The sequence below is a fragment of the Paraphaeosphaeria sporulosa genome, assembly GCF_001642045.1.
Source record: "Paraphaeosphaeria sporulosa strain AP3s5-JAC2a unplaced genomic scaffold CC84scaffold_7, whole genome shotgun sequence".
NCBI lineage: Eukaryota > Fungi > Ascomycota > Dothideomycetes > Pleosporales > Didymosphaeriaceae > Paraphaeosphaeria > Paraphaeosphaeria sporulosa.
Window position 1 is genome coordinate 398,152 of NW_017253366.1, and position 27,986 is coordinate 426,137.

The window sequence follows — 27,986 nt, forward strand, 5'->3', positions numbered from 1 at the left end:
CTGCAACAAGGCTGAGCACAAACTTTCCGACACCAATGACAGACTGACAAATCCCTTGGCACACAAGTTCACGCCTAAGCCCCAAAGATCTGTCAATCTGAAACAGTTGCCTCGATGGCCTACATTGCTGATCTTGCATGCTGCTTCTGTGAATGAAGGGGATGCTTCTCTCGCGCAGTAGCTTGATCCCAGGGTCACCGATTATCAAATCGTTCCGCGGCGGATAATGAGGCTCTTGCTGACGCGCAGACGGATTGTTATCCTTCAATGCCAAGGTTACCCAGTCCCCCTTTTCCAACTCTACCAGGTGCTGCATGCGGCTCTGTTGCAAGCCGCGCACCGGATTTCTTGGCGGCCCTGAGTACAACTATGCTACATGCCTGGCTGGGCAATGCCTAAAGGAGTCTCCTTCTAGATCTGGAACCCGAGGAAGGCATATTCCAGGGCCGCGTGTATTCTCTATGTCTCAAAACAGGCTTGTGCACTGTACGAAATAGCCTTGACCACTCCACCAGTTGGTCGAAATACTAAGCTATCAAACCTCCTTCTGCCCGACTCCCTGTAAGGGTCTTAGAGTCGCCACGAAGGTAGACAGGACAGATAGTTGCCCCTGAAACCTCGGCTTCCGATGCTGTAGTCGCAAACGGAGATAGACTCGGGAGTCGGAAGCAACCATTCTTCCGTATGCTCTGAGAACCGGTCAACATTCATAGCCCATACCAAGCAGCTTTTCTACACGGTTGTTACATTACATGCGGCTGTAAACCCCCTGGATACCCATGCCCACAAGGGGATACTACCGGCTTATCTCCCGTAGTCGATAGGGTAAGCACTTTATCGCCCCTATTCCCCGATCCATGGCGGCAAACAACGTCAGCATTCACGCCTTACACGCTACGTTGTGTAGAACTTGACGCAAGGTACCTAGAACCTTGTTTAACGTGTCTGAGCCTACCCTAGGACAGCGTCCTGGTGACTCTCGCGTCACGAGTGACTCCGCCCCCGATATCGGCCCCAATCTGACCCGTTTGGAGACGAGCGAACGACCGATACGCTTGCTCCTGTGTCTTACTTGCCGAAGGCATACTCCACAATCGATAAACCTAGCAGAATACGTCCTTTCTCTCACCCGTCAATGTTAGTGTATCCGACCAACAATGGAAGAACTGCCAAGTCGCACAGAGGTCTGATATAGCACTGACAAGAGACTTGTGCGTTTCCCCTCTACGCCGACTCTCACTTTCCCGGCTACCAGTACCGCGGAATACCTTAGAGCCTTTTCAGTTTAGGGGCTGTCACTTCCACAGTGTGACGGCCACAAACTAAACATCTACACTTTGAACATCTGCGAGGCCCCTGGTTCTACGATTGGTTTTCACAGCGGCACTCGTCGCGGTCCCTTTACAGCCGCTGGACGGTACTGCACATCGGAAATACATACCGAGGTGAGGTGGGGGCAGCCATATGCCTAGAACATACGAGGAATGGGATCTCTTGGGAAACACCTGGCATAACTGAAACAGCCCGAACGCCTCCCTCGAACCACCGCCCCTACCTCCTCAACGAAGGAATAGAAAGCTTATCCCCCTTCACCTTGACATCAGCCGTATACACGACGCGCTTGTTGATGCTCATCTCCTCCGTCAACCCATGGAAAACGATCCTCGTCCCCTCCTCACCCTTCCCCAAGCCCACAAACCGCTGAAAACTCGCGCCCCCCGGCCCAACCAGCTTACACCCATACTGCGTCCCACTCTTCAGCAGAGGCTCCTTAACACGCGTATACGGCCCCCACACACTCTTCGCCGTCGCATACTGCACATCATAGCTCCCGTCCATCGTGATATGCGTGCTGTACGTCAAAAAGTACACGTCCCCGCGCTTGAAGAGATACGGCGCTTCCATGTTGTTGCCGTCGCTGAAGCCCTGGCCGTTGACTTTGAGGAGTTGCACTGCGTTGCTGGTCCACTGCACGCCTTCTTTGGCGCCGGAATTGGCGACTTCGCGGATCTCGAGGAAGTTTGCGGGGATCTCGGTCTTATAGACGATGTACTGCTTGTTGTCTGTGTCTTTAAACCACGCGGGGTCGATGACGCCGTTTGCGGTGCGATTGCATTGGTGGAAGTCGTTCACGGGGTGATAGGGACCTTCGATGGTGTCGGCGATTGCGCCTCCGATACAGTGCTGGGAAATCTTCTGCTTGTCTTGCGCCGCAAAGTACCTGGGCGAAGTAGATTAGCGGCTGATGGGCCGATGTGAGAATGTCTGTCACGCACATGACATATTTTCCGTCAGTCCTCCTCATCACGTCCGGCGCCCAGAGCCCCGAACTTCCACTCTCCATCTGTCCGGCCCATGTTGCTTCTCTGATCGCGAGGAGCGGACTCGTCTTGAAGCGGGTCCAGCCCTTCTTGAAGTCTGTAGTCTTTGCGCTCTGGAAATCCTTGCCATTCCCGGTGCCGAATGAGTACCAAGTTCCGCCCTCGTTTGTGATGGCTGGTCTTCCGTCAGTATTGAGCGAAACAATTGGAACCAGCAAAACTTACATGGATCCGGGAATGATGAGCCCAGAAACGGGCCCGATATACCCTGACATTGTACATCGCGCGCTGTCGGCTGTGCAGCTAGCGGCGATGCCAACGGCGACGCCAGCGCTGAAGCTGTGAAAAAGGCAGCGAGCGAAACGAACATGGCGACGATACTTGGCTTGCGACTGTACTGAACGAAACCAAATTGCTATAGGATACTGCTCCAAGAACCCACCATGCGATGCGCCTCAGCCACTTCATATATCCCCATCCCTCCACTTCCTCGTTCAGAGTGACCTCCCCAATTACCGACCCACTCAGGCCTTCAACATTCTATTTACCTGATTCGGTACTCCCCCACAGATTGCTAGTCCCAAAACACCCAGCAGTCTGCATGTCGGCGGATATTTTAGGACGCGTCGGGGGTTATACGAGGCACCGCCATCGCATGGTGGCAACATTAGTGGTCCGCCTAGGAGCGGAGGCCGTGGAAGGTGGAACGGACTTTGCGGGTTGTCTGTCGCGTGCCAAGGGGTGCTGGGGGCGGTGTTTCGAAACACGTCAACTTTTTAGTACTTTTTGGCTTGGTTCAGCAGCGGGCAAGTGAAAGCACACGTTTTTGGGATTGTGTAAGGTAGCATGGAGACTACCCGGAGCCGAAGCTGATTTCAGTATACATGAAATTTGAGCAAATCTCATGGCATTTGATGCAAAATGGTTGAGTCGCATCGTCTGTCTTTCGCGTTCTGCTTGTTGTGTACGGCGGATAGCATTGCCCGGTGGGGGCCGGCGCAGGCTGACGACATGATCGACCGTGTAGTTATGGTCCACCGGGAACACAACCTGCTGCGTATCTTTATTGCTTCGCTAATTCCACTGCTCTGGTTTTATGTTCCAGGGCAGTTATCCGACATGAACTTTCATAACTCTGCTACTAGATGCGCGCAGTAAACCAATCACGCCAGCACACAATTCCACGATCACACGGTACTGCGGGAGCATGTAAAATGGTCTCTTCAGTAGTGACGTCGTCAGTCGCAGAGCCGTCTGACGTACACTGCACTCCCTGTGTACAGACTCGTGTATTATGTAGTGTTTTGTATTTCCATAGCCGTGTCTCGCCGAGGTGAGTGATGTTCGCTGGGCTCCACTTCCGTCGTGCGGTTCTACTTCAATATGCATAGCGGATATATCGACAGCTTGCCCGCTCCCTTAGTCTTCTTCCCGCTAAAGCTGCCCCGAAGCCAGCGTTATCGGGCGCAGCCACTCAGTTCCTGGCGACCTTATGCCACACCTTCCCAATCATGTCATATAACCTCCAAATCCCCACTCCCCACCCAACCTCTCACCGCACTCCACCTCACAACCCATACATCCCCTCTCTTCATATCCAATCTTTTATCCGTCCCCTCTATCGCGACCTCCCCGACATCCCTCAGCACCCTCACAAACACTGCGGCGTCCTCGTCGGGTTTATCCACCATGCTGATCCCGCCCGTCGTGTCGTCCATCCGCTGCAGACTGTTCGGGAACTGCGACAGGAAGGAGGCGCCGTAGTGTGCGGCCAGCAGCGCCTGGTGCGAGGTGAGGTACTGATACTCTGCGGGGGAGAGCAGAGGGTGGGACGCATCGGACTCTGTGTGTTTCGCGAGGATGTGGAAGGGATGGGTGTCGATCTGGCATACTGTTAGCCTCCCCTCTGCTCCGCCCCGTGCCCATTCCCAGTGCTCAGAAAGGTGTACACACCTTCTTCAACCTCGCCCTCAAAAAACTCCTCACCAGAAACTTGAATCGCTCCACTTCGGTCTGCACAACAATGAGGCGAAAATTCGTCTTCGGATCCATGTTCCCCGTCTGGTCTTCCACGAGCTCAATCTGCGCGCTCTCGTCAGCCCAGCCTGAACCTCGACCTCAACCTCAACCCTCGGCGCCCCCTCCACACCATCTCACCTCCCCTCCCAGCAACGTACCTGCCTCCCCACCCTCGCAAGCACCCTCTCCATCAACTCCCCCGGCCACGCCATTATCTCGGGCGCAATGCGCTCCGCGACCCACGCGCGCGTCAGCTCCTGCAAGTCGCGCGTCTCGCGCGGCATCGTGTCGACGGCGACCTCGGCGAGGATGTCATCGATGTCCATGGTAGGGGGGGCACGCGCGACGCGTCATTCGTGCATGTGGTGAGTCTCAGGTGGCCGCCGTGATGCGGGACGCGTCCGTTCGTTACTAGCACTTTTGAGACATTGCGGGAGGGGTGGGGCACGGCGCTGGCGGTGAAGTGGGGGCTCGAGGGTTGATGTGCGTCGCTAGCGGCGCGCTCGTCATTGGCCGTGCGCCACCATCGCCCACTGAAACGCCCTCGAGACTCGAGTCAGGATCACCATCACGGAGATAAGAACAGTAAACAAACAAAGCTTGGATATGACGATTGTATGTTTTTGATGAACAGACAGACTTTCGACCGTCGTCTCTCCTCCCCATTACGACGCGGTACCTAAATCACTACCTGATATCTCTCTCTGCGCGGCCTAGTAACCCCAATATGTACGCCGACTGCCAACCCCTGGCCCGCAGAGAAGAGCAGCACGAAGTATAAGTACAATCAAGTCGGGGGAGACTCAACAAGATGCCGAACAACATCTTTTGGGGGGTGCCCAGTAGTCAGAAGAGAGAATGCCGGAAGAAGACCGAGGAACCAAAAAGCCCAACCGATGCCGAGATGTAGTGGTGCCGTGGTGAAGAGTCCAATCTGTGTGCGAAAATGCCGCGGTAGGAGAGTGTAAAGGAGATGCAGTGTCGATGCAGGTGGTGGTGATGTCCAAGGCGCGTAGGCCTGGCTGGATGTATTTGTTTCGTGATGGTGCTTCAGATGGTTCTGGGGGCATAAGAGCAGTTTTTCAGCTCTTTAGGGGACATAGAAAGATCCGTGAGGATGGGCATGAATAAGACAAACAAAGGAAATGAAGCTCGCGAGGCAGCCGTCTTCTGCTGCTCTCTAAGCGTGCTAGAAAACAAAAAATGGGTATCCAGCAGACTCTCGCGAGAATTTATAGAAGAGCCCGGTCCGGAGGAGCCGAGCGGTATGCAATGCAATCGGCCTGGAACAAGACGGCAGGGTAGACCCAAACTATGCTACGCACTATCGAAATAGTCGTTGCCGTCCGCTCGGTGTTCCCGTCCGATGCAGCCAGATCAAAAGGGCAGTCGCTCGAACGCCGCAAAGGATGAAGTTGGAAATGTGACCAAACGCCAGGCTCGATGTCGAATGCCGCAAACAATGATTAACGCCATGAACCAGTTCGCCGTCAAGTGGTTTTAAAATCGTGAAAAGAAATCATGGACTGCCCGTCGCCGGCTCAGTACGAGGCCATGCGACGGGAAGCGCCTAGTCGTCCAGCATTGAGCATGTCATCACTGAGCGTCATAACGCCACCGCTTCTTGAGCGACCGACAGCGGTGGGCGAGTCTTCCATCTGGCAAGATTGCTGTCCAAAGGCAAACGTCTGAGCTCGGTTGAGCTTGGAGCGCTGTCGAACCTTGGCCATGCCCCGTTCGCACGAGGCCTGGTGCTCTTCAGCGTCCATCTTGACCCACTGTTGTGGGTAGCAGCGGGCACGGTGTGAAGCATAAAATTCGCTATAGCCACCATCCAAGATGTATACTTCAGGGTACGACAACTGAGGGTAGCGGTGAGCGTTGATCTTGCGATCCTCTTCACGGAGGAAGCGAGCCCTAGTCTGAATTAGCCTGCGAAAGGTGATGCTGCGATTGACAACTTACATGCGGGGCGCACGGTGTGCGGAGTATTCACAGTGTAGGATAAGAAGGGTGTTGGCTGTGTCCGAAGGTGCATCCGATCCGAAGAGCCGCTCTGACAGCTTCTCCTTTTCACAATAGTTTATCGCTCCATCAATGTGTCCTCCCTTGTACTCGTATTCAAAGCGGCAGTCAATGATGTACTTGTTCTGATAAAGGCTATCATACTCGCCGTTGATGATGTCGACCATGGTTGCGTCGGAGATGCGAGGCAAGCTGTCCGGTTCGTTAGGCTGCAGGGTGTGAGGAAGCTTCAGGCCAGGTGCTTCTTCAACGTCCATCACCGACTGAAGACTGCTCGGGGTGTAGCTCTCACTCTCCTGCGTGGCGTTCATGACATCTCCTGGGTGCTCAAACATGCTGAGCGACCTGCGGATCTTAGACGGCCGTCGAGCCGGGCCGGCGGAAGTTTTCCTGATGTTGGAACAAAAGGGCCTAGGCCGTGGGAAGCCTCCAGCAGGGTTCGACATCGGCCGGCGTTCCGGAGGAGGCGACATTGTGAAGCACTCGTCCAGTGACGGGGTGGAGGTGTTGACACCAGCGCCGAACAGGAAGGCCGGAATCTCCTCTTTGCGTGTCTTCAGTGAGACGGTGTTGGTCGAATAGTTCTTGGTGCGACCAAGACCGGGGCGCATGAGGAAGGTAGGCTTTCTGCGTCTGTATTTGTCAACACAACATGCAAGCATAGTTTTGGCCAAGACGTACTCATTGGCTGAAGTCGGACGCGGTGCCTCGATGTCGGGGGCAGCAAATGGTAATTGCGACGGGGTGGGCAGCTCGCAGGGCGAGAGCATGTCGTCGTCAGTGGAAGGTGTAGAGACTTCTGGGGTGGGAGAAGCCAAAGGCAGGGAACGCTCGTTGGACAAGAAGCTAAAGGGAGCTTTGTGCGGGAGCGGCGAGATGTCCATGGAGTCGGGTACGCAGCAGGGCGACGATGAAGGAATTGGCGGAGTTGTTACACCTTCCCATCGTACGGGTGGGGTCGTGGTTCCTTCTACACAGGAACTTAGTATCAACAACCCCAATTGTGCTCCCGTACATGGGTAGAAGCTTGCTTACCCCGATTGTCTAGCTGCTGGAACAGGCTGGATGTGAACAGAGACCTTCTCGGTGTCGTGAGCTGGGGACTAGAAGGCTATCAGCGTTGACGCAGGGGTGTGTGCGAGGGATGCCGCTACCTCTGGTCCATGTGCAGGTTCGAGGACATGTCGGCAGCGAGGCTCGCAGTGGGCGAAGATCCCCTCATGGGCTGCATGGTGATGTAGTCGTTGCCGCCAGACTTCTTCATGCTCAGGTCCCGGAAGTTGAAGTTCTTGGGTCCCATGGTATGTGATGCAAACAACGGCTTCGAGGGAGGCAGGTCGCGTCTATAGCCCCATGGGCCAGGCAGCGGCGGCGGGTGCATGGCGGCGAGCGGCGAAGACATCTCCATGACTGGCTTTGTCGAGTGTGCTGGCTCGGGGTGCGGTTCGAGGTGCTGGATCGGGCGTTGCTAGGACAAACGAGCGTGGCTCCGGATGCTTTGTTCACGGCGTCGAGGCGGAACTTGGCTGTGGACCAGGGCAGCGGGTAAGCATACAATTATAGACGAGAAAGCTAATTCTAATCTGAAGATGTATGCTTCTGCGTGGGAGCGGCCGGGTGGCTATCGTCTTGCAGCAAGTTGCATGGGTCGCAGGCGTGGTCGGGCGGGTTCGAGGGAGCACTAGATGGTAGCAACTGCCCGGTGGAACCAAAAACGACCAACGTCCCAGCCAGCAACTGCTTTAAGAGAGAGGGAGAGGGTGCCTTCTTGGGGACAAAGAAGGTTGGAGAGGAAGGGCCGCCTGGGACGGTGGAGGGTATAGTCAGCCAGGAGGACGGCCTGCCCCAGCAACCATGCAACCCAGCATCTGCGGTTTAGGGCTGGGTCCGTGAGCTTAGGCGCTGCACACACCTCCCCACCTCGCCAATGGCCAACGCCCGGCGCGCTGCAGCGGGAGAGGAACAGGCAAGCTGCGTCGTCTGCCGGCCGGTGTGCGTGCGGTCCGGCTGCATCTGCGAGTGCAATTGGGCGTGCAGAAGACGCACGCAGATGATGGCAAAGCGACTCAATCACGCAGCGCGGATTTGCAGTGCACCACGCACTCGAGCGGTGCGTCGCTGCAGCTAGACGGGCCCCGCTGCCGTTCAACAGCTGTTCGCAGTGCGTACCTGTCTGCTCGCCGGCGCTGGGCCGATTGGCACGCCATCTCTGTCTGACGCTCCACGTCGCAGCAGGCGGAGCAGCGCAATGCTCGCTGCCGTGAGCCTGCGCGCGCCCGCCGTGTTGCCAGAGCAAGCTGGCACGGATCACCTCTGCAGCGGGCATGTGCCTGCAGCGCTGTGAAACGACGCCGCTCGCCGGCTGGCTAAACGCAGCTCCGAGCAAATTCTCGCAAGCGGTGCCGGCCATGCTGCCCTTGCGTCGGCCGCCGTCGTACCGTCGCCTGGGGATACCGCCAAAGCTCGCCATACCACATGGCAGGCACTGAGCTACAGAGTAATAGAATCCACCGCCGCCCACCACCAGGGCGTCCGCGGCTCGCACGCGCCAGGCCTCGCAGTTCGCGTGCAGCGCCGTCTTCGACCACGCCCATTTGCCGTTCTGGCAGTCCGCTTCCCGTCCCTTCAGCTCGTACTTGTCGTCATACCTCGCTTGGCGCCTCACAGCAAGGAACCGCCCTCGAGGCCTCCTGTGACTGCGCGCTGCGGTTGGCCAGGGCGACCAGCCCTGGAACAGCAACCATGGCCGTCGTTAGCCCCAATTGGACGGCCCGACCAGCTCGCCGCGTCTGATTCCGTGCAGTCCTGCAAACAATGTGCGCCGAGAAGCGCCCTACGCGGCCCGTGAACTCCCATCGTTCCATGATCTCCATGGCCCTAGTCCGCAAGCAGTCGCATAACTCGTTAGGGCCGCCCTCTAACACCTGCGGTCGCTCGTTGTGGATCGAACGACTGCTTGCGAAATCCTCGATCTCAAGATCCCCGACGTCATATCCAATACGGGCCTCTTGGGGGCTTCCCAGTTCGCTACAAGAACTGCCCGGTTTTCCCGTTCTGTTGCTGCACTCTTCTCTGCCATTGCCAACTTTGCAAATGCGCTGTTGTTCGTTGCGCAATTCGGCCTGGCCGGCGGCGCGTGGGAAGGGAGGGATGAGGCGGGCTGAAAAGAGTCGAGAACACGGCGTCATCCTGGCCAGGACAACCACCAACATCGCATCCGCTGTGCACAAAGCCTTCATAACCCCGTCACGCTGTTTTCGACCCCACAACAACGCGGCTGCCCCTCATCTGAGGTCTGACCGGCCGGCCCGGCGCTTGTTTGTTGGCCTGTCGCGTGAGAGCTGAGACTCGTGGACCGGTCAACGCGCCTGTAAACAAACCTCCGAAACAGCAATATGCGCGGTCCCGTGACTCTTTAATGAGCCAAGCCTTCCAGCCGCAAGGAAAAAATCCTACCCCAGACCCGCTTCAGCAAGGCCTTCGGGTTTCAAGACCCTGAATGATGCAGGTGACAGAGTTTAGCCCTGTACAAACACACCAGCCCACCTGCTGATGCTGGTCTGGCTGCGGCTTCACTGATTCAAGATGCGAAGTCGAGCTCCATAGAGCTCCATAAGACGAGCTCTGATCACCTGCGGACAGCGACATTGATGAAGACTGACTTCGCAGCGCGCCCGTGCGTGGTCCAAAGCATCCATCCGTCTCGACGGCGGTTTGTGATGGTGACGCCACGCTGGTTTCCAGGTCGACGTTTCAGCGCCCACGTAGTAAGACGGCTAATCCACGACATCTCAGGGTTTCAGCTAAGCCGCCGCGGGACGGCTTAGGTACTGGCCTGATCTGCGAACGGGAACTCAATTCGCACCGTTGAGTAGCATTGAAACGTATAAGAATAGCAGTACTTTGCCAGCCGATTTTACCCTGGATTTTGTGCATTCAGCTTCACATTATGCGGGGAACAACAGGTAAGTGGATAAAGTGCATGGGCGCACGAAAGCTAGAGTTAAGAGGATCTGCTCGGCCAAAAAACCCTGTGAAGAAAATTTATGCTAGCAATATCCGTTGTCGATAAAGGAAAAGGAGCAAGCTCGGAAGAGCTTTGGTGTTGTGGTCGGGGACATACCATCAGTCTCTCGTAGGAACGTGAAGACCAGATGTACGCTGGGGCCTTTTCTGGTTAGATATTTAACTTAATACCTCGTCTCAAAGTCACGTAGGGTTTTTTACGAGTTCAGGATCTAAACACGATACTGCATCGCTGGTGTCCATGTTCACGCGAGGGACTGGAAGCAATGATTGTCCGCTTAGGTCAGCAGAGTTCTTTCAGCTCTAACATTTTTCTCTATTCATACCTTCTTCTAAAACTTTTAGAAAACATAACTCTATACTATCTCTACCTCCTTCTTGACTTTAGTCTCACAATATCAAGTATCGAGAGAGACAATAAACTTCTTGGAGGCGAAACACTCTGCTAGACAAGCAGTCTTGGCGGACTAAGCCATATTAAGCTAGCAACTTCTAAACTTTTTCCATGCCTTCTCTCTCGCGAAGGTTCAAACCTAGCCTAACGCAACACGATGGGTAGAAAAGCGGCCAAGTCAGCGAACCAGCCGCAGGGGCTGAAGAGACCGCGTGAAGATGTCGAAGCAGGAAGCCCAGAGAAACCGGTCAAACGCAAACGCCAGGCCAATGATCTCAGCATGGTCGAGCTCTACAATGATCTTGCTGCAGAATCAGAGGAGATCCGGTTAGAAGCAGCGAAGCAGCTAATCCTCAAGTTTTCTCCCGAGAACAAGCCTTCGTCAACAGATGTATTGAAGGCTCTGAACCGACTCATCTCAGGCCTGTGCACTCACCGAAAGGCAGCCCGGTTCGGTTTTTGTGTTACCCTTACAGAACTTCTAAGATTGATCTTTGCACCCTCGGCGGCTTCCATCGAGGGCTTAGACCTCAGCGTTGAAACCTTGTTGAAGAAGGTGGAGAAACAGACTAAACCCGAGGGCAATGTGTCTGGATTGGTAAGGAATGCCCATGCATAATCAATTTTAGCTGACATGTGCATACAGGAGCGAAGAAACCATTTGATTGGAAAGCTCTTTGCCTACAAGGCTGTATTGCAGTCTTCAATTCTGATCGAGCCAGAACTGGCGATGGACAGCTGGAACGAGCTTCTGGATCTCATCTATGGAATGGCCAGAGACACGCCATGGCTTCGTGAGGAATGTGCGTTGGTTCTAGTTCAGACCATCGAAACCCTTCCGGTCAAGGCAAAAATCGAGCCATGCGTTCGAGCCATAAGCGAGCGGCTCGTTTCTTACAAGATTGCGAACACACCAGAGGGCATCGCAATATGGCTTGCACTGCAAGAACAGTATGCGTCCACATTACCGGCGAACGTATGGCACGACAATGATCCTATCTCGATGAAGAATCGACCGAAACTCGCGAAAGTGCTAAAAGGAGACATCCAGAGCTCCCTCGGTAGCGATGAATCGGAGGCAGTCAAATCAAGCGCTACCAACGCTAACCCGCAATTCGCATGGAATACACTTTTGTCGAAGGTTCTTCAGATGGACAGCGAGTCCAAAGCAGCCCGCACGGATGCCAGCAAATCCCAATTCGGGCAGCTCTGGCTCAGCATTGTCGACGCACAACTGTTTGGGTCATCTTCATCACACGAACGCAAGTCCTGGGGTTTCAAACTTTTTGCACAGATGATTGGCCAAGTACCTGAATGGACGTTCCCCGCCTTGTTTAGTCCCAACTTCATGCGGACCCTCCGGAATCAGACGTCAAAAAATGACAGGTTCCTCCACGCGGCAGCCTTATTGGCTTGGAAAGCGATTGCACGTAGGGCTCAATCAACTCCAGAATCATCCCTCCCCATCATTGTGGAGTTGACATCTAAGAATGGAACCGCAGACTTTGAACATTCGTCCAAAGCAGAAACCTTGGAAAAAATAGCTCTTGCGGCAGACGACAATGCCCTAAGGAAAATTGTTCGCCATTTGCAATCGCTACTCATCCGGCCAGAAACTACAGAACAGAACGTGGCTGATCACCGGCGTCAGACCATTGCAGACTTACTCCTGAACATTGTTAAGCACTATACAAAATATGACGATCTCATTGCTGAGTTCTCGGAGAAGGACAACTGGCTGCGAAACACGTTGGATCTGCTTGTCGAACACGCGTACTTCAATCCGAGCCAGAGCGCGAAGGCTCGTAAAGTACCTTCTCCGCCTATTAGCGACTCGAGCCGAGCCATGTTCCAGGAACGATTGTCCTCATGTCTAACGCGGTTGCAACCTGTGGCTGCTGGCTCACAGACGTCTTATGGTGTCATTGTGGTCGACAAGATTCGGTCTAAGGCAGCTGAAAAAGCTTTCGAGCAGATATTCAAAGCGGATGAAAGTGTCCAAGAAACTCTAGAAAAGGCCTACGAGACCTTCGATGTTGTCAAAGTTAGTGTAAGCGTCCCCAACATCAACATTGGTTAGCCCTCAATCTGACATTGCCACAGGACAAGTCTGACGGTAAGGCATCGGTCTTCCAAGGGCTGACTCTCTTGTATGCTTTCACTTTCATCCAGATCTTCAACGGAGATACAGATGCTATAATGATGCTGCACGACCTGGATGCGTCTTACAAAGCCATCTCAAATCCAAAGAAGGGTGCTTCGAGCGAAAGCCAAGACGGTTTCATCGAAATTCTTCTCTCTTTCTTGGGCAACACACGTACGTTGTTTCACAAGATCGCAATCGAGGCGTTTACTGCGTTCGCCCCTGAGATTACTCTCGAAGGCTTGAGGTCAATGACGGATATCCTCGATACGGAGGAGACTCTTGAGGGGCAAAAGCAACTTTTTGCTCAGGCCGACGAGGAAGAAGATGTGGCGGAATCGGACGAGGACGAAGACATGGAAGATGCATCAGACGTGGAGATGGTTGGTGATGCTAAGGATGGTGAGAGCAGTTCAGATGAATCAGAGGACTCAGACTCTTCCGACAGTGATTCTGAAGATGAGGATGACGACGACGATGAACTCACGCAGTTCAACAACAAGCTCGCCTTGACTCTGCAGACGTCAGGGCTTGCTGCAAACGGTGATGGATCAGACGAGGACTCGGACGACTCCGATATGGACGACGAGCAGATGATGGCTTTGGACCCCCACCTCTCGAACATCTTCAAACAACGGAGCCAGATCACAGGGAAGAAGCAACGGGAAGAAGCCAAGCAAAACGTAATTCGGTTCAAGTCCCGTGTTCTGGATCTTCTCGCAGTCTTCCTCGACAAGCAGTTTTCCAACCCGCTCAGCCTGGAAGTGCTGCTGCCGGTACTACGACTCACCCGGGCGTCAGCGAACAAGCAGTTCACGGACCGGAGCGCAAAGCTGTTGCATTCGACATTGGCGAAGAGCAACAAGCCACTTCCGCAACTGGAGGATGCAGAGCCTGCATGGGAGATACTGAAGACCATTCACGAGGAGGCCAAACAGGGCGGAGCGTCGACTGCGCACGGTGGTGCATGTAGCGCGGCCAGCTTGCACGTTGTCCGAACTTTGGTCAATGCTGATTCGGACAACTATGCAAAGGTCGTGGATGTGTATGCTGAGAGCCAGAAGAATTGGTTCATGGACAGGAAATCAGAGGTCCGAGACAGCATGTTCTCGCAGTTCTTGAACTGGTCCGCACGGTCCAGGTCTGCCACAAAAGCGGAGGCGGAGTGAGAAAGGGATAGCAGATTTCATCGGCTTTGTGCCTTCATAGCTCGATACCCGAAGCGTGTATAGAATAGCATTTACAAATTACAATACCCTGCCGGTTCTTTCTGCGGGAACGGTGCATTCTTGTTGCAATATAACCCCGTTCGAGACGCCCGACACCCTTCCGAGTGTGTCTCGTAAACGGTGTGTGGCAGGAGCTCCCTACTTGGTTGGCGTATTGAGGCGCTCCTGCACCCCTTATTAGGCATCGCCTTCCTACTCAACATTTCTCCTGCTGCTCTGCATCGTCTTCTTAATCAACACATGGTAGTGAACACGACGTCCCATCGTTGGACGAGGACCAGCCATTCATCCAAACCGCAGCCTTAACCGTCCTCATTGGTCTCGCGCTATACAGCTCCAGCCTCGCCAGTTCCTCTACATTGGCTTTTCAAACGTGCAGTATCACGTGCGCGGAATCGCAAGGTTTAACTGGAACTTCAGCCTCGCCAAAACACTTCAGTATGACGCCATTGCCACTGTATGATTTCTGTTGTGGCCTAATCTTCTGGGATGAGAAACCTATAAGCATCACCGTTGCTATCAACGACTGTCAAACCTTCATCAATCAGCAATCCTGCATGATTGTCCCTTCTGTCAGGCTTTTAGTAAAGTCATGACCAAAAATTATCCTCTGGCTGATCGCGAAACGCCCTGCGAATACAATTTGGAAACATGTCCATAGCCCTCGTCATTCTGCTCGTTTGGATCCCGACCTGCTGTGCCAAGATGGCAGAATGATATGGTAAGCAGTATAAACCCGTCATGGTATAAGACTGTGCAAAGAGGTACCGAAGGGTTTTATCCGGAGAAACTATGCCACTGGATGATTGCCTATAGTGAATGTGGATTTAGACCTTACAAGATCGTTAAATTCCCCGTTGCTAATCATGTCCAGCTGATGTTCCATGGGCCTCTAGCCGATTTCACACGTGTCCAGACTGGCAGTCCGGGATTGTGGACATCACAAGGAGATTTGATAGCGTCGAAAAATGACATGGGGAATGCAAATCCAGACACAGAAATTGTTCGAGAGTGTTAATACAAGGCTACCCTAGTCGATTACTAGAATTGGATTTCGAACCATTTGCAGGCGTAAGGTTGGTTGACACTAACGCCTGGCCCCAGCCACGTCCGGATTATGTAGCGCTGAGTCACTGTTGGGGCCCCGAGGACGGCCCTCGTCCCCTCCAAACAACCTTGCAAAATGTGGACGAGCGCAAAACCGGCCTCACACTGGAAGATCTCCCGAAAACTTTTCGAGAAGACCTCAAGATAACTCAGCGTCTTAGTCAGACATACCTCTGGATTGATAGCTTGTGTATCATTCAAGACGATGAAAGGGATTGGGAACCTGAAGCCACTAATATGGCCGCTATCTACTAAGGAGCTTTCTTGATATCTCCGCAACAACATCTGAAAACTGTGAGGGTGGCTGTGATCTCGGCCTGTGGTATCGGAATATCATTGAGGCTACAGCAAGAACGAGCTCCTCTTCATATCGAAAGCCCATCCTGCCGGACGTCAAGTACCATCTAAAGCTCAAATAAACACATACATCCTGGCGCTCACTCGGCTGCCTCTTCATACACATGGCTGGGCGCTCCAAGAAGCATACCTGTTGCAGCGCATTTTACACATGACTACGCATCATCTGATTTGGAATTGTCAGGAACTGTTTGACCAAGAAGATTCCAACGTTCGGCTAATGCACCAGAAGGCTGTGCCAGCAGACCTTAGTCGGGTTGGCTTTATATGGAATCGTTATCACCGTGCGTATGACACGCCTTGGTGGGTTGTGGTCGAAAATTACTCGAAGATGGATTTAGCTTACTTGTCGGATAACCTCCCTGCCATGGCTGGCATCATTGTTTACCATGGCACTAAACTGCACGATACACCCTTGCTTGAGGTTTGGAAGAAAACACTTCCGCTGGACCTATCATGGCGTTGTCTTGTCTGAGAAGATAGGCTACCGCCCTACCTGACATACCAAGTTGGACATGGCTCTACTACCGAGGTGAGGTCAGGAGACCTCCATCCTTGCGCCCTCGACCTCCTATGCTACACTTACTTGACGCATCTGGTATCGAGTGGGAACGTTAACCCTAAGTCTCAAGACTCTTAAAAGGCGCACTTGTCGTCTACACCAAGACAAAACGAACGGTTCTCAAAACTACCACCAACCTCGACGATGCAGTCCGCACCAACTTCAAAGAGAATTTTCTGCAACCCTTAGACCGCCTTTCGGACGCAGAAGAGTATAACGTCACTCTGGAATACCGAAGTGACGTTACCGTGATCGACCAAATACCCATCGACGTCCATATCACCTACATGCTGCTGTTTACTTGTGAGCGATTTATGGACTGCATACTTCACGTTCGCCGGCTTTCTTCACACGGCTTCCCACGGCTTCTCGTCCCTCGCCTTGATAATCCTATAACTCACATTCGTTCCCTCAAAGATTTGCTTGATCGGTTCGCAACTCTTTTCCTCAAACTCAGAAGCATTGCGATCAAGATAATAACACACCTCCTTAAGCCGTGGCGTCCTCGTCGATGCAGTCTCGAGGAGCCAGGCTCGGACGAAGTCCAATTCCTCATATTCGTCGTATGCATAATAATCTGACATGAACGCATCCGTGACCGTCACTACCTCAACGTTGCAAGGCAAGCTGTCTTCTAGTCGTCTGGCTGGGTCTATCCCGACATTCCAGTTCCAGTCAGGGAGCAATATCCCGAGAGGGGCCTGGAATCGCTTGATGTTGCCGAAGCCCTCGAGGCCGTGCAAAGTTCCCAAGGCCTTCATCATCCCGGGTTCAATACCACCCCAAGACATGTCATCGAACTCAAGACCAATGGTGAGGTCCTCGAGAGCATCCCGAATGGGTTGCACCGCTTCGACAAATCTATTGAGATCGATCGTATCAGTGTTCAGGGGATGTGTATCCCGTATCCATTTCCATTTCCAGTATAGGGTTTTAAGAGCGCGAGTCGTTGCTAAGATCTGTGCTAAGAAGTCGACATGGACGTATGAAAGAGCCAGTGATGTGAGGTGAACTGGATCTGGTGGAGCTGTAGGCCAAGTGAACGGAAACGAGGGGGGGTTCCAACACCAGCCCCGGATACTGCGTATCGATGGAAGACTAAGAAGAGCCACCATATCACAGGGATTACAAAAGTCGGGATTCTTGCCAGGATTAACGCTTATCGGTCCAGGGAATGATATCTCTTCTAAGTGTTGGAACCGAGAGAGTCCATGGTTGGATGTATTAAAGACAGCGGACTGGAACAGTTTACCAAGAAACTGGTTCTCGCCTGCGATGTTTGGGGGGTTTCTTTGACCTGACCTCTCAATGTAGGGTACGACTGCTGCGTATCCGACGCGAAAGCTCTTAAGGGCAGGCAAGCGTGACAGTAGTAGTGCGACAAAGGCGTTGAAGTCGGCTATACGCAATTTATCTATCCAGAGATGGGCATACGATAGACCGGTGTTCTTGATGAATTCAATAAATTCTGGCATGCCATCCTCGTCTGTCGGTCGCGGGGGAGAGACCTTGGGAACACTTTCGTCGTAAGAGTATCCTCTGTAAAGTTTTTGAATCTTCTCATCGCCATCGCGCAAACGCACGGATTTAACATGCTTCGCAAGCTCAGGGTTATTGAAAATGCTCCGAGTCAGGTTAATTATAGGGCGTGGGTTCCCTTGATGGATGCTGAGGTCAATGTCCGAGTAAAGCTGCGGCGTTGCGAATTCATGCAGCTTCTTGCTCGCGAGGCTCAGAGCGGCCAGATCACGGAACAACACTTGCTCAAGGATGCTATCTACGAGTTCAGTAGGACAGTTGAGAAAAGCCGCCATGTTGTTGTTGTTGTTGAGGTTGGTGGCGAAGCTATGGAGACGATGTTATAGCGCGCCAGGTGTTGTGCCCTTCCTAAATGGTCAGTGCAGGCAAAGATGTCAACTGGAGAACTGCTGCCACGTGTGCATTTTCGGGGACTGATCAGTGAGGTGCACGGTTTCAGGTTGGCCGCAGCCCCAAAATCCACCTCCATTTACATTTCCATGTGCGAAGGTCTGGCGCTATACCGCTTTGGGCTGACCTGCAGAAGCCCCAAAGATAACGAGGACAATCACCAGCTACGAGTACTGGGTACATCGCCTCACCAGTTTGACACACTCGCACTCGGACGCGGACGCGGAAGCTCTAGCGCACAACAGCGTGATAAGCGCATTCCTGCACGCCGTCTCTGATTCCAGAGACCAGGTGGTCAGATATCGGTTGTCGGTGTTGCGTAGGCTTAGGTAATTTGTACAAAATCTAAGGTAAGCTGGACATAGCAGAGCATATGTACGAGCAGGCCATACAAGGGTACGAAGAGACACTTGGAGACGTTTCCGTACAACAGTCCATGCCTGCAATCATCATTATGGAGAGCCAGGTGATATTTGCGGTCACCAAGGGAAGTATCTCGAGGCACAAAAAAAGATGTACTTGAGGGTGCTTCCTAGATTACAGAACATCCTTGGCCAGTCAAGCAAGAGGGGTGAGCGGCTTCTGGCGAAGATAGATGCATTGCCTCTACCGCAAGCAAACAAGGCTAGGCATACTGAACCTTCAGCCGCAGAAGGCATTCCTCAATCTGCACCATAGCAAGATAAGAAACCGCCGCGACAGCGCTTTCGACAGCATATGAAGAGTATGTTTTGGTAACACTGTAGTAATGTATAGGAAAGTAGGATAATGGTCACAGATTTGCCCTAGCACAGTCACGTTTGGAACTTATAACGTTGTAATGCTCTAATGACTAAAGTGGAAAGTCTTGTTTAGTATAGATTTCGATTGGAAGCACTGTGAACTGCCATTGGCCAGCAGCATGGTGCGTTCGTCCAGTATGGTATGTTAGTTGCCTTAGGATGAGTGGTGCCAACGTATCCTAGTCGAGGCAAAGCCTGGCTACAGTTTCCCAATTACGGTCTCTCGAAAAATGGCGGGTTGGTAAGGAATCCTGGTTGTCAGTTTCCTATGGTTGTATGTGTAAGAACAACCATTTTATCTTTACGTATCCTCTGCCATTATTACCCCTTCCCTACATCTACAAGCGCTCGTCGACGTCTTTCCCAAGAACCGTTTGCCCGAATTGACATGCTGTCCTATTCGTTTATTATTTCCTTCACATGCTCTAGACCCTTGTGCGTCACTGCCATGTATTTTGCTTCCTAGCTGACGCCATCGAGCTGACGCCGTCAGCGTTCCGGTCCGTCAGACGCACTGAGACTTAGTTCTGATCGAATCAATCGCGGTCGATTTGTTATATGCAAGTAAGCCAAATCATGACAGCAATGCAAATGTCCGTCCGATGACTGTCTAAGGCCTCGCCGAGAATTCACCCTCTCCCGGTACAATATGTTCCCAACCAAGGCCATGCACAAAACTGAACACCCTGGGATACAAATATTGTATGCACACAGGAACATCCCCGTCTTTTTCGTTCACCGAAACCAGCTTCACATAAGCCGTACCCTCTTCGTCGTCCTCATCCAAAGGCAAGTTTTCCTCTTCTAGAAATTCCAGCATCGACGTTACCGAATCCAAGCTCTCGCCGTCAACTACTACGAAGGCAAGAAAGCGCGAGCTGTTATCGGGTTGCTCCTCGCCGGAGTCAATCCATTGTATGAAGTGGCTGCGTGCGGGTTAGTCTCGTCGTAATGGGAATGTGAAGACATTCTTAAAAGAGATGACAATTACTTACTCGCGCACTTGATCCATGGAAGCATCTTGCAAATCTGGGCTTGATTGCACAGTCCAGTCCACCCGTGCGAGCTGGTGTTTATACTGCTCGTCTCTTCCGAGACTTCGTTCGATATTTGTTTTCAAATAGGACATAAACCGGTCCCACTTGTCGTCGTCGCTATATGTGGTCCGGTAGATGCGGAAACCATAAGCATTTTCAGCATTGGTGTGGTCACCTAGGTAGAGATATTTGGACTCTGGACGAATTGGCTGCTCGTCGCCGGGTGAGGAAGGGGACTGATTCGGATTTTGCGTAGCCTCAGGCTGCGCGGCTCGATCGGATGGTACAGCAGACATGTCGCAGATCAGTAGGAAGGTAAGGTCTTGCAAGAGCCTTTGAACAACGCGACTGCGCTTGATCAGACTAAACACTTTCACAACGCCGAGTCACGGACTTGGGAATGACTCGTGGGCTGCGCGCATCGACAGTAATCTATGTCGCTTATTCAGTCGGTGAAGTCGTATGCGGAAGTTTGAGGACAAACCAAGAGGATTATACATCATTTAAACGCGCGGACCAAGCAATGTGGTGTAACTCCTCGTGTGCTCTGATTGGTACAAATAAACGGACCGGATCTTAACCGCAAAGCGATTCCTGGTACAGTCTTGGGGCAAGCTAACCATGTGTGGAATGATGGTGTAAGACGGAAACTCCTCAGCTTTCCCACCAAAAACAGTATCCTACCGTCTCGAGTACCTGCGGCGTCAAGGAGATAAAAGCTTTCAATACGGGAGAGCCTCGGGCTTACAGAGCATCGCATCAAGCCACCGGTACCTCTGCGGGTCTGAATCTATTTTCCGTGCCAAACCTGACCAGATTACTACCTACGACAAACCATACTTTGTCCGATGGCAGATCAGAGTTCTGCGGGTGGCACCCATCAGCACCCATCATGTCCGCAGTATTTCTCTTGGCTCTGGAAGGATAGCACAAGGTGCATATCAATATTTTGATATTTAGGGGAGCGGCGCGTCCTTTTGCTTGATCATTCGAATAACCCATCGTCACTCTTTTCCACCCTCTCTTTCCATAACATTGTTTTGATTGCAGTCGCTCTTTACCGCATTTGTCTCTCGATACTATCAGATTTTTCACCATCGTTACTGTTCTAAACTATTCTTACCTGCTGCAAGACGTCTTGATACTCCTTTTTTGGATTTGGAAAATGCGGATATCATTCCTTCATAGCATTGTGCTGTTCCTAGGGTATAGTGCTGTACTCAACGCATTAGCCCTTCCCCCTACTGGGTAAGTTTCTACAATGCTCGGTCGACAGTTTGGGTACACTGTTGCCTCAAGAGGAGCAATGAAGCGTCTAGATATCTGACCCAGTATTGTCCCAACTTTTTCTGTTGTTCTTGAGGGCTTACATTCTGAAGGCCGCAAGATGTTGCACGCCAAATCGAAACGTTGGATGAACACGGCACCCCAGGGGTACTTGAAGTTCGTTCTCCTCGAGTGAGAGGCGGCGGAAGGCCACCCCGTTCGCGCCCTGCCCGTCCTACGACGAAGCCCGTACCAACAAGCAAGCCAACGCCCACAAAGCCTGCGCAGACATCCGTCGTCAACCAACCTATAAGCACGAAGCGTTCAACGTCCATTACCAACCTCCCTACCAGCACGAAGTCATCAACATCTAACCAGCCTGCGAGCTCGAAGCTTTCAACCTCTAGCAATCCGACACTTACGAATTCCGGGCTCACTTCGATCACCAACAGACCCACAAGCACAAAACACAGCTCATCATCGTCCATAAAGTCCCTGCCCTTCACGCTCCCTCCCCGGCCTACGAAGGCCTTCGATGTCTGCCTACTACCTGAAGTATCCTGTCTCGATGCCCGAAGTGAAGACTCGGAGACCCTCTTCGGCCGCTCCGAGCAACCCCATGCCCTCGAAAAACGTGCTCGCGAGCTCTCGGATATCCCTCTGAAGAGCGGCAAACTTAAGGTTACACCAAAAGACTATCCTTCCTCCGGCCAGCTCGAGAAAGGCAAGGCCTCCAAGTGGGTCGAAACATGGGTTGATTTTCAAAGCGCAAACCTGGCCGACACGGAGGCCAAGCTGTTCAAGTCAAAACCACCGCTACCGGCCGGAGCCCTGCAGAAAGATTACGTCACGGAGCATATCCTTGAGGTGGGTTTTTTTTAACCCAATTTGACTTACGCTTGAAAGTGTGCTTATGATAAAGTAGCTCCAAAGCATGTCCCGCTTCATCGAAGCAGTAACAGGCACAAAGTCCACGAACAACCCCTCACCCATTCAGCTCAGCAAGACCGTGGACGACACATGGTTCACAAAATGGTGGAACAAAGATGTCCAAGCCAAAATCAACACCCGTAACCCAACTTTCACAGGCTACGAGAACAGTAAAGATGCCCGGTACCAAGACAAATCGCTAAACGATGTTGTCTTCGAAGCGTTTGGATCTTCGCGCAATGTGGATGACTTTGTGCTCTGTGAAGATGGGATTAATAGCTTCAAGGCGAAGCTTTGGCTAGGTGACGATCCGGCGGCAAAGTGGAATGATGCTGCGACCAAGGCAGCGAAAGGGCTGAAGCCGTCGGATGAATATCTGAGTCCTCTGCGTACAGTGAGTGTCTTTTCATACAGTGCTTAGTCAAGACTTTAAGTACTCTGGGTGACCCCAGAAGGACTCAAACTCTCTACTAGCAATGTATCCTTTTCCGAACGTTTACTGACTTGAACAGACGCTTGCAGTCTATAGCTACATGGAGCTTCCTCAGATTACGAAAAATCTTCACTCTTCCATTGCAAAAGTCAAGACCGAGCTAGGCAACATCGCACACCTCACCTCCAACGACCTTCCCAAAGACGCCCAGGGTCAACCTGCCGACCTCGCCGCCCTCTGGATCGAATTCATGGACGCCCACCTCGCCAAATTCGTCAACAAAGGCAAAACCTGGCTGGACTCTAATATCAAAACCGGGCTCAAGCAGTTCGAAGCAGAGCTCAAGATCATGGAAGGCTGGCTCAAGAAAATCCCAAACACCCCCCAATCCGCACTCACCGATAAGTACAACGCCGCCGTGAAGGCCGAGCAAGCCGCTCAAAAAGAACTCACTTCGAACGAGAAGAAGAGGAAGTCAGCTGCCAGCGACCTGGCCGCGGAAATCAAGAAGATTGAGGCGCAATTCATCAATGATCCCAATGCTTCGTCGAAGATCGAAGCCGAGAAGAAAAAACCGGGTACAGCATACAAGAGTGCGATCGTACAGCTTGGATCTGCGAAAACCAGAGTCACCCGCAGCCAGACGAAGGTTGGGCAGGCTACGCGCAAGATACTCGAATTTGATGAGAAGAACCTTAAGAAAGAGATTGCGAATTGGAAGGCTGTTATTGCGCAGTTGAACAAGTTTGAGGTTGAGCGGAAGAAGATTAAGACGCTGAAGGCGGAGTAGACGGGCAGCTGCTTGACTTTCGTGTACATCTTGAGCAGTGGTCGGAGAGGTAGTGTCGAGTGTATGAAGTAGGCAGGCCTAGACAAGAAATCACTGCCTTTCAATCCCTGAACCTCCTCATCAGGACGATAATCTATTCGCTCTATGCACTCACGCTCTCCCAGACTCCCAAAAAAACTCCGGGTATACCCCAAGCGCACTCATACTATACACATGACGTTCATCGCACGCTCCGCTCATACCGCATAACTATAACTCATCATGCTCCTCCTTGCCCGGCATAATAATCGGCTCCTTGGGCCTTCCCCACTCCTCATCCAGCACCTTCCCGCTCTTCTTCCTGTACTTCTCCCACACGCCCCAAAAGTCCTTCTCCATACCCTTCTCCATCTGGTCTGGTAGCACAACCACGTACTCGACGTGCAAGCTGCCGTACACCTCGCCGGCGTTGTTCTCCAGCTCCTGGTGCCACACCGGCATGCCCTCATCGGCAATGACCTCGACGTGATTCGGCTGTACGACTTCACCGCGCTTACGGGAGAGTTGCACGATATGACCGTCCAGGTGCGTGATGTTGCGCGTCCAGTCGCCCATCCACGCTTCCCGGAGCGACAGCACCTCGCGCCAGAACAGGTCCTTCCCGCGCCGGCGGAAAAACGTGCCGTCTGTGCGCTCGTGGTCCTGCTGGCCGTGTTGTGGGTCCGTCTCTGCGAGGTGCACGATAAGGTCGCCGGCCACCCAGTCGGGGCTCTCGTCGGCCTCGTTTTCGTATGTGATGCGCACGCCCAGCGGCATGCCCTTTTCTATGTGGAGTTCGTGCTTCTCGGGCTCGCGGACGACACGGCTGCCGCCGCAGACGGGACATGGGTGTGCGATCGTCTTGCCCTTGCCGTTGCACTTGTCGCATTGGACTTGCATTTGTTGGAACAAACCTGGTGCAAGCTGTTGTCGTTGTATCCGGGCGCCGCGTCCGCCACATGCGTCGCACGTTTCGACGTGTCCGTCCTCGCTGCCCGTGCCCTCGCATGCAGAGCATATAGCCTGCTTCTCAACCTCGAATTCCGTGACTCTTCCGTTGTAGAAATCGCGCAGAGGAACGGCAACCCGCAGCTCCATATTCGGTCCCTGACGCTGTCCGCCTCCTTGAAAGTGTCCGCTGCCGCCGAAGAAGCGGCTGAAGAGGTCGAAGGGGTCGTGGTGCTGTCGCGGCGAGCCGCCTTGCTTGTGCTGTTTTATGCCTTCGTGGCCATATTGGTCGTATATCTTGCGGGATTCTGCGTCGACAAGGACCTCATAGGCTTCGGCGACAGCGACAAACTTCTCGTGTGCGCTATCATCGCCACTGCTGCGTTTTAGCTTCCATGAGAGGAGCATCGAATGCGCGAGACGTACGGATTCTTGTCTGGATGGTACTTCTTGCTGAGTTGCCTGTATGCTTTCTTGAGTTCTCGCTCGCTTGCATCTTTCTTTACACCAAGTAGCTATCTCATGTTAGCAATCATCCTGTATGGATCTTGGTTGCGGAGTGAGTATCAAGACTCGATATACACCACTCTTCACCAACTTACCTTATAAAAGTCTTCGGCAGCCAGAACCCCCAGCGCCAAACACCCCAGCAGGAACAGTATCCGTAGAAGCATTGTGTCCAATTGCCCGCTCCAACGAGTCTCAGTTGGTCCTGAGACACTGAAATTGGGTTTCTTTCACGGTCCAATCTAGTCCATAAAGAGTGAGCAGGCTCTCAGGTGACACGGGAGTGGCACGCCGAAGCGATCGCAGGAAAAGTACAGAAGAAGGCGGGGCGCAGGTATTTCTGTGGTGTTGTCGGGTTCTCAGTTACGTGGTGTTTAGCTATTCGCGCGGAGCCAATCGGAGTCGCTATCTCTTACTAATCACAACTTCTGACTTTCTGCGCATCGACCCCAGGCATACCCTATACTACCAATTGAGCCGGCGCACCATTCACTCGACCCGACGCGAGACGCATTCGCTTGCTGTCTGTGACCCTACGGAACCCTCGCCGCTGTTGACGCCCCCCGGCGCTCGCACACGCTGCACGCGATCGCTCCCGACTGCTCCACGCATCCGCCCACGCAACACCATACACAATGTCGAAGTCACTTGTGGGCAAGCCGATAGTGCGGAAGCTCTTCTCCTCGTCGCAAGTCGGCGTCGTCGTCTCGGCAGGCCGCATGTCCAAAGCCGTTAAAGTCCGCATAGCAGCCCAGGAATGGAACAAGAAGTTCAGAAAAGTACGCTGCCACCTTCCAATCCCTCCACCAAAGCCCATAAGCACAATCCCATCAGAGCAACTCGCTAATAATATCTCCAGCACTTCCCCTCGGAACAAACCTATCTCGTCGCGGACCCCAACTCCTCCCTTGTTGAAGGCGACGTCGTCCGCATCGCCTCGGGCTGGCGCACCTCTAAATCAATCCGCCACGTTGTAACCTCTATCGTGTCGCCCTTCGGCGAGCCCGTCGAGAACCGCCCTCCCATCTTGACCGAAGAAGAGCGCATGCAGCTCCGCATCCAGGAGCGGTTACTCAAGGACGTGCGGAGCGCGGCAAAGGGGCGGCAGACGAGCTTGCAGCGGCTGGCTGAGGCGCGGCGGCAGAAGCTGCAGATCCCGAGTCTGGAGGAAGCTATGGCGAATGTGCGGATAGCGGAGCAGGCGGAGAAGGCCACAAAGGGTGAAGCTCACAAGGGGCACACTGGGCAGGCGGAGACGAGGAAGGAGAGGCGGATCGAGGCCGGGAGGGAGAGGAAGGAGGAGAAGAAGGCGGAGGCGAAACTGAAGAGGGCGCAGGCGCAGACGGTGTAGGGGAATCTCTGGCATCACATGGGAGTTCTGTAGGATTACACGTGTACAAAGAGTTGTTCACATACCAGCATTGGAGGTGTTTGGAATATTCGAAATGTAGCATATTATCTATCTTCAAAACTCATACTCGACGTGAATATATCATACAACAACTGAAGGGTATCGCAATAGCAAATCCGCCCGTCGTGTTAAATGCGAAGGTACACCAACTCCAGATATCATGCCTGAGGCAGTACGCCGTCCCATGCCGCTCAATATACGGAAACCCTGTAGAATGTCGTCATCATGCAACATCTCAGACCTCATTGAGGTCTACCATGTCTTCGTCCGCTTCACTATCCGCGTATGCTTTGGTTAGGAAGGGATGTCGTAAAGCCTCCTCTGCAGTGATTCGCCGGGCAGGATCGCACTCCAACAGCTTGTAAAGAAAAGCCACGGCCTCCTTCTCTTCTTCGTCGAGCTCCTTCTTTGGCGCATTCTTATCAGAGTCGGTGCGGCCAGTGCACCAGAGAATGATCTTCTCGAGGCTATGGCCATGCTCGCTGTAGCTCGGGATGTTGGTCTCAAACACTTGTCCGTGCAGAAGAGCAGCCTCCTTCATCTTCTTCCGTCCGAAAATTGTCGTGATCTCCAGGAGTGCGTCGATATCGTCGGCGCTGTGGAAGAAGGGGAAGCGGCGAGTCAAGAGCGTAAGGAGGATGACACCCGCGCTCCACATGTCAATGATGGTGGTCTGCTGCGTACATTTCAGGAGCACCTCAGGGGCGCGGAACCCACGGGTTCCAGCGCGGTTAGCCCGACGGCTGCCACGCGTGTCGTTCTTGGGGTAGCTGGTGGTTTGATGTCCGGCCTGTTGATTCTGAGCATAGACGCTGTGAGCAATTCTGTAACGGCGCTCATCAGATGGAAGGGTGCAGTTGCACTGATGCCACTCGGTTCCCTCCCGCTCAGCAAGACCAAAGTCGACGAGAACGCCGCGAGTCTGCCATTTGTTGTAGAGGAAGTTTGTCGGTTTCACGTCGCGGTGCAGGATCTTCTTCTTGTGCACCTCTCGAAGCGCAGTGAACAAGCTCTTCATGTAAAGCCGCATCTCAGAAACCTTCATGTCCTTGTAGTAGTCGCGGAAGTCCTGGTGCTGGAAGTAAGGTAGTACGGCCACGACCTGGTCTTGGTGGCGGAACGCCGTGATCAGCGGGCATACTGAATCTGAGTTCTTGAGATCGAAGAGCAGCTCGAGCTCGTTGAAGATGCGGATCGGGCTGCTGGTAACGTAGATCTTCTTGATGGCCACATAGTGGGGTTTGCGCGCCGAACGTTTGGCCTTGCTGGCGGGTGACGACCACTTGCGCCGGTCGCGCTCTTCGATATCCCAGCGGTTGTTGTACTTGTAGTACTCCAGGTCCTCGGCCTTGTATACTGTCGAGAAGGTGCCTGCATATCATCTAAGTCAGGCCAAGCCGCGTGCCTGCATGAGGCGAGCCAACGGAGGAACATACCTTCTCCGATGCGATTGATCAACCGATAGCGCTTGTTGATGCCCACGAAGCTGTTCTCGAAGCGCTCAATGTCCTCGGCAACCATTTCGTCAACCTCTTCGTCCTCGCTCGTGTCGATGGTGCGGCCGCTCTCCTCGAGCGGGTCGGCGCTCTCGTCCAGAGTATCCTCGGGGTCGGCGCCCTTCACGTCTTCGTGGTGCATTTCCAACTCCTCAGCCTGTCGCTGGAGCGACGCGCGGGCTTTGGCCATGCTGCAGGATGTTGTGTAGTGCTCTGCGCGGGGAGTTGAGCCGACGCGTGCACCTGCGATGCGGGA

General features: G+C 53.2%; 12 protein-coding genes across 12 annotated transcripts; 4 read left to right on the plus strand and 8 right to left on the minus strand.

The window, feature by feature from the left end:
• Positions 1 to 1,437: 1,437 nt before the first annotated feature.
• On the minus strand, positions 1,438 to 3,163 carry CC84DRAFT_1206889 (Arabinanase/levansucrase/invertase). Its single transcript, XM_018182065.1, has 4 exons — positions 2,870 to 3,163; positions 2,547 to 2,718; positions 2,277 to 2,496; positions 1,438 to 2,221 (listed from the first exon to the last, which is right to left on the minus strand). The coding sequence occupies exons 1-4, from the start codon at positions 2,987 to 2,989 to the stop codon at positions 1,552 to 1,554; spliced, it is 1,182 nt and encodes a 393-aa protein (XP_018033899.1). The 5' UTR covers positions 2,990 to 3,163; the 3' UTR covers positions 1,438 to 1,551.
• A 322-nt stretch (positions 3,164 to 3,485) lies between these two features.
• On the minus strand, positions 3,486 to 4,785 carry CC84DRAFT_1149035 (GINS complex, Sld5 component). The gene is made up of 3 exons (XM_018176654.1): positions 4,499 to 4,785; positions 4,275 to 4,403; positions 3,486 to 4,204 (listed from the first exon to the last, which is right to left on the minus strand). Exons 1-3 carry the CDS (start codon positions 4,664 to 4,666, stop codon positions 3,836 to 3,838), a joined length of 666 nt encoding a protein of 221 aa, XP_018033900.1. The 5' UTR covers positions 4,667 to 4,785; the 3' UTR covers positions 3,486 to 3,835.
• An 860-nt stretch (positions 4,786 to 5,645) lies between these two features.
• On the minus strand, positions 5,646 to 7,858 carry CC84DRAFT_857509 (uncharacterized protein). Its single transcript, XM_018187639.1, has 5 exons — positions 7,520 to 7,858; positions 7,401 to 7,468; positions 7,047 to 7,335; positions 6,306 to 6,998; positions 5,646 to 6,257 (listed from the first exon to the last, which is right to left on the minus strand). Exons 1-5 carry the CDS (start codon positions 7,771 to 7,773, stop codon positions 5,882 to 5,884), a joined length of 1,680 nt encoding a protein of 559 aa, XP_018033901.1. The 5' UTR covers positions 7,774 to 7,858; the 3' UTR covers positions 5,646 to 5,881.
• A 188-nt stretch (positions 7,859 to 8,046) lies between these two features.
• CC84DRAFT_1248718 (uncharacterized protein) lies at positions 8,047 to 8,835 on the minus strand (the record flags this gene model as incomplete). Its single annotated transcript, XM_018184265.1, has 1 exon — positions 8,047 to 8,835. The coding sequence occupies one exon, from the start codon at positions 8,833 to 8,835 to the stop codon at positions 8,047 to 8,049; it is 789 nt and encodes a 262-aa protein (XP_018033902.1).
• Positions 8,836 to 9,109: 274 nt separating this feature from the next.
• CC84DRAFT_857537 (uncharacterized protein) lies at positions 9,110 to 9,914 on the plus strand. The gene has a single exon (XM_018187640.1). It carries the CDS (start codon positions 9,180 to 9,182, stop codon positions 9,708 to 9,710), a length of 531 nt encoding a protein of 176 aa, XP_018033903.1. The 5' UTR covers positions 9,110 to 9,179; the 3' UTR covers positions 9,711 to 9,914.
• Positions 9,915 to 10,929: 1,015 nt separating this feature from the next.
• CC84DRAFT_1165768 (uncharacterized protein) lies at positions 10,930 to 14,190 on the plus strand. Its single transcript, XM_018178792.1, has 3 exons — positions 10,930 to 11,383; positions 11,432 to 12,835; positions 12,889 to 14,190. The coding sequence occupies exons 1-3, from the start codon at positions 10,943 to 10,945 to the stop codon at positions 14,095 to 14,097; spliced, it is 3,054 nt and encodes a 1,017-aa protein (XP_018033904.1). The 5' UTR covers positions 10,930 to 10,942; the 3' UTR covers positions 14,098 to 14,190.
• A 1,929-nt stretch (positions 14,191 to 16,119) lies between these two features.
• Positions 16,120 to 18,267, minus strand: CC84DRAFT_1248721 (uncharacterized protein). Its single transcript, XM_018184266.1, has one exon. It carries the CDS (start codon positions 17,995 to 17,997, stop codon positions 16,531 to 16,533), a length of 1,467 nt encoding a protein of 488 aa, XP_018033905.1. The 5' UTR covers positions 17,998 to 18,267; the 3' UTR covers positions 16,120 to 16,530.
• A 1,237-nt stretch (positions 18,268 to 19,504) lies between these two features.
• Positions 19,505 to 20,227, minus strand: CC84DRAFT_1177541 (uncharacterized protein; the record flags this gene model as incomplete). Its single annotated transcript, XM_018180288.1, has 2 exons — positions 19,505 to 19,820; positions 19,890 to 20,227. The coding sequence occupies 2 exons, from the start codon at positions 20,225 to 20,227 to the stop codon at positions 19,505 to 19,507; spliced, it is 654 nt and encodes a 217-aa protein (XP_018033906.1).
• A 667-nt stretch (positions 20,228 to 20,894) lies between these two features.
• On the plus strand, positions 20,895 to 23,616 carry CC84DRAFT_859040 (uncharacterized protein). The gene is made up of 4 exons (XM_018187643.1): positions 20,895 to 21,179; positions 21,311 to 22,064; positions 22,123 to 22,521; positions 22,640 to 23,616. Exons 1-4 carry the CDS (start codon positions 21,097 to 21,099, stop codon positions 23,348 to 23,350), a joined length of 1,947 nt encoding a protein of 648 aa, XP_018033907.1. The 5' UTR covers positions 20,895 to 21,096; the 3' UTR covers positions 23,351 to 23,616.
• On the minus strand, positions 23,475 to 25,184 carry CC84DRAFT_857578 (chaperone protein dnaJ). Its single transcript, XM_018187641.1, has 3 exons — positions 24,919 to 25,184; positions 24,743 to 24,831; positions 23,475 to 24,692 (listed from the first exon to the last, which is right to left on the minus strand). Exons 1-3 carry the CDS (start codon positions 24,988 to 24,990, stop codon positions 23,600 to 23,602), a joined length of 1,254 nt encoding a protein of 417 aa, XP_018033908.1. The 5' UTR covers positions 24,991 to 25,184; the 3' UTR covers positions 23,475 to 23,599.
• Positions 25,185 to 25,281: 97 nt separating this feature from the next.
• Positions 25,282 to 26,324, plus strand: CC84DRAFT_1165770 (nucleic acid-binding protein). The gene is made up of 2 exons (XM_018178793.1): positions 25,282 to 25,602; positions 25,683 to 26,324. The coding sequence occupies exons 1-2, from the start codon at positions 25,459 to 25,461 to the stop codon at positions 26,172 to 26,174; spliced, it is 636 nt and encodes a 211-aa protein (XP_018033909.1). The 5' UTR covers positions 25,282 to 25,458; the 3' UTR covers positions 26,175 to 26,324.
• Positions 26,325 to 26,469: 145 nt separating this feature from the next.
• CC84DRAFT_1096005 (kinase-like protein) lies at positions 26,470 to 27,920 on the minus strand (the record flags this gene model as incomplete). The annotated part of the gene is made up of 2 exons (XM_018174643.1): positions 26,470 to 27,605; positions 27,671 to 27,920. The coding sequence occupies 2 exons, from the start codon at positions 27,918 to 27,920 to the stop codon at positions 26,470 to 26,472; spliced, it is 1,386 nt and encodes a 461-aa protein (XP_018033910.1).
• Between the last annotated feature and the right edge of the window lie 66 nt (positions 27,921 to 27,986).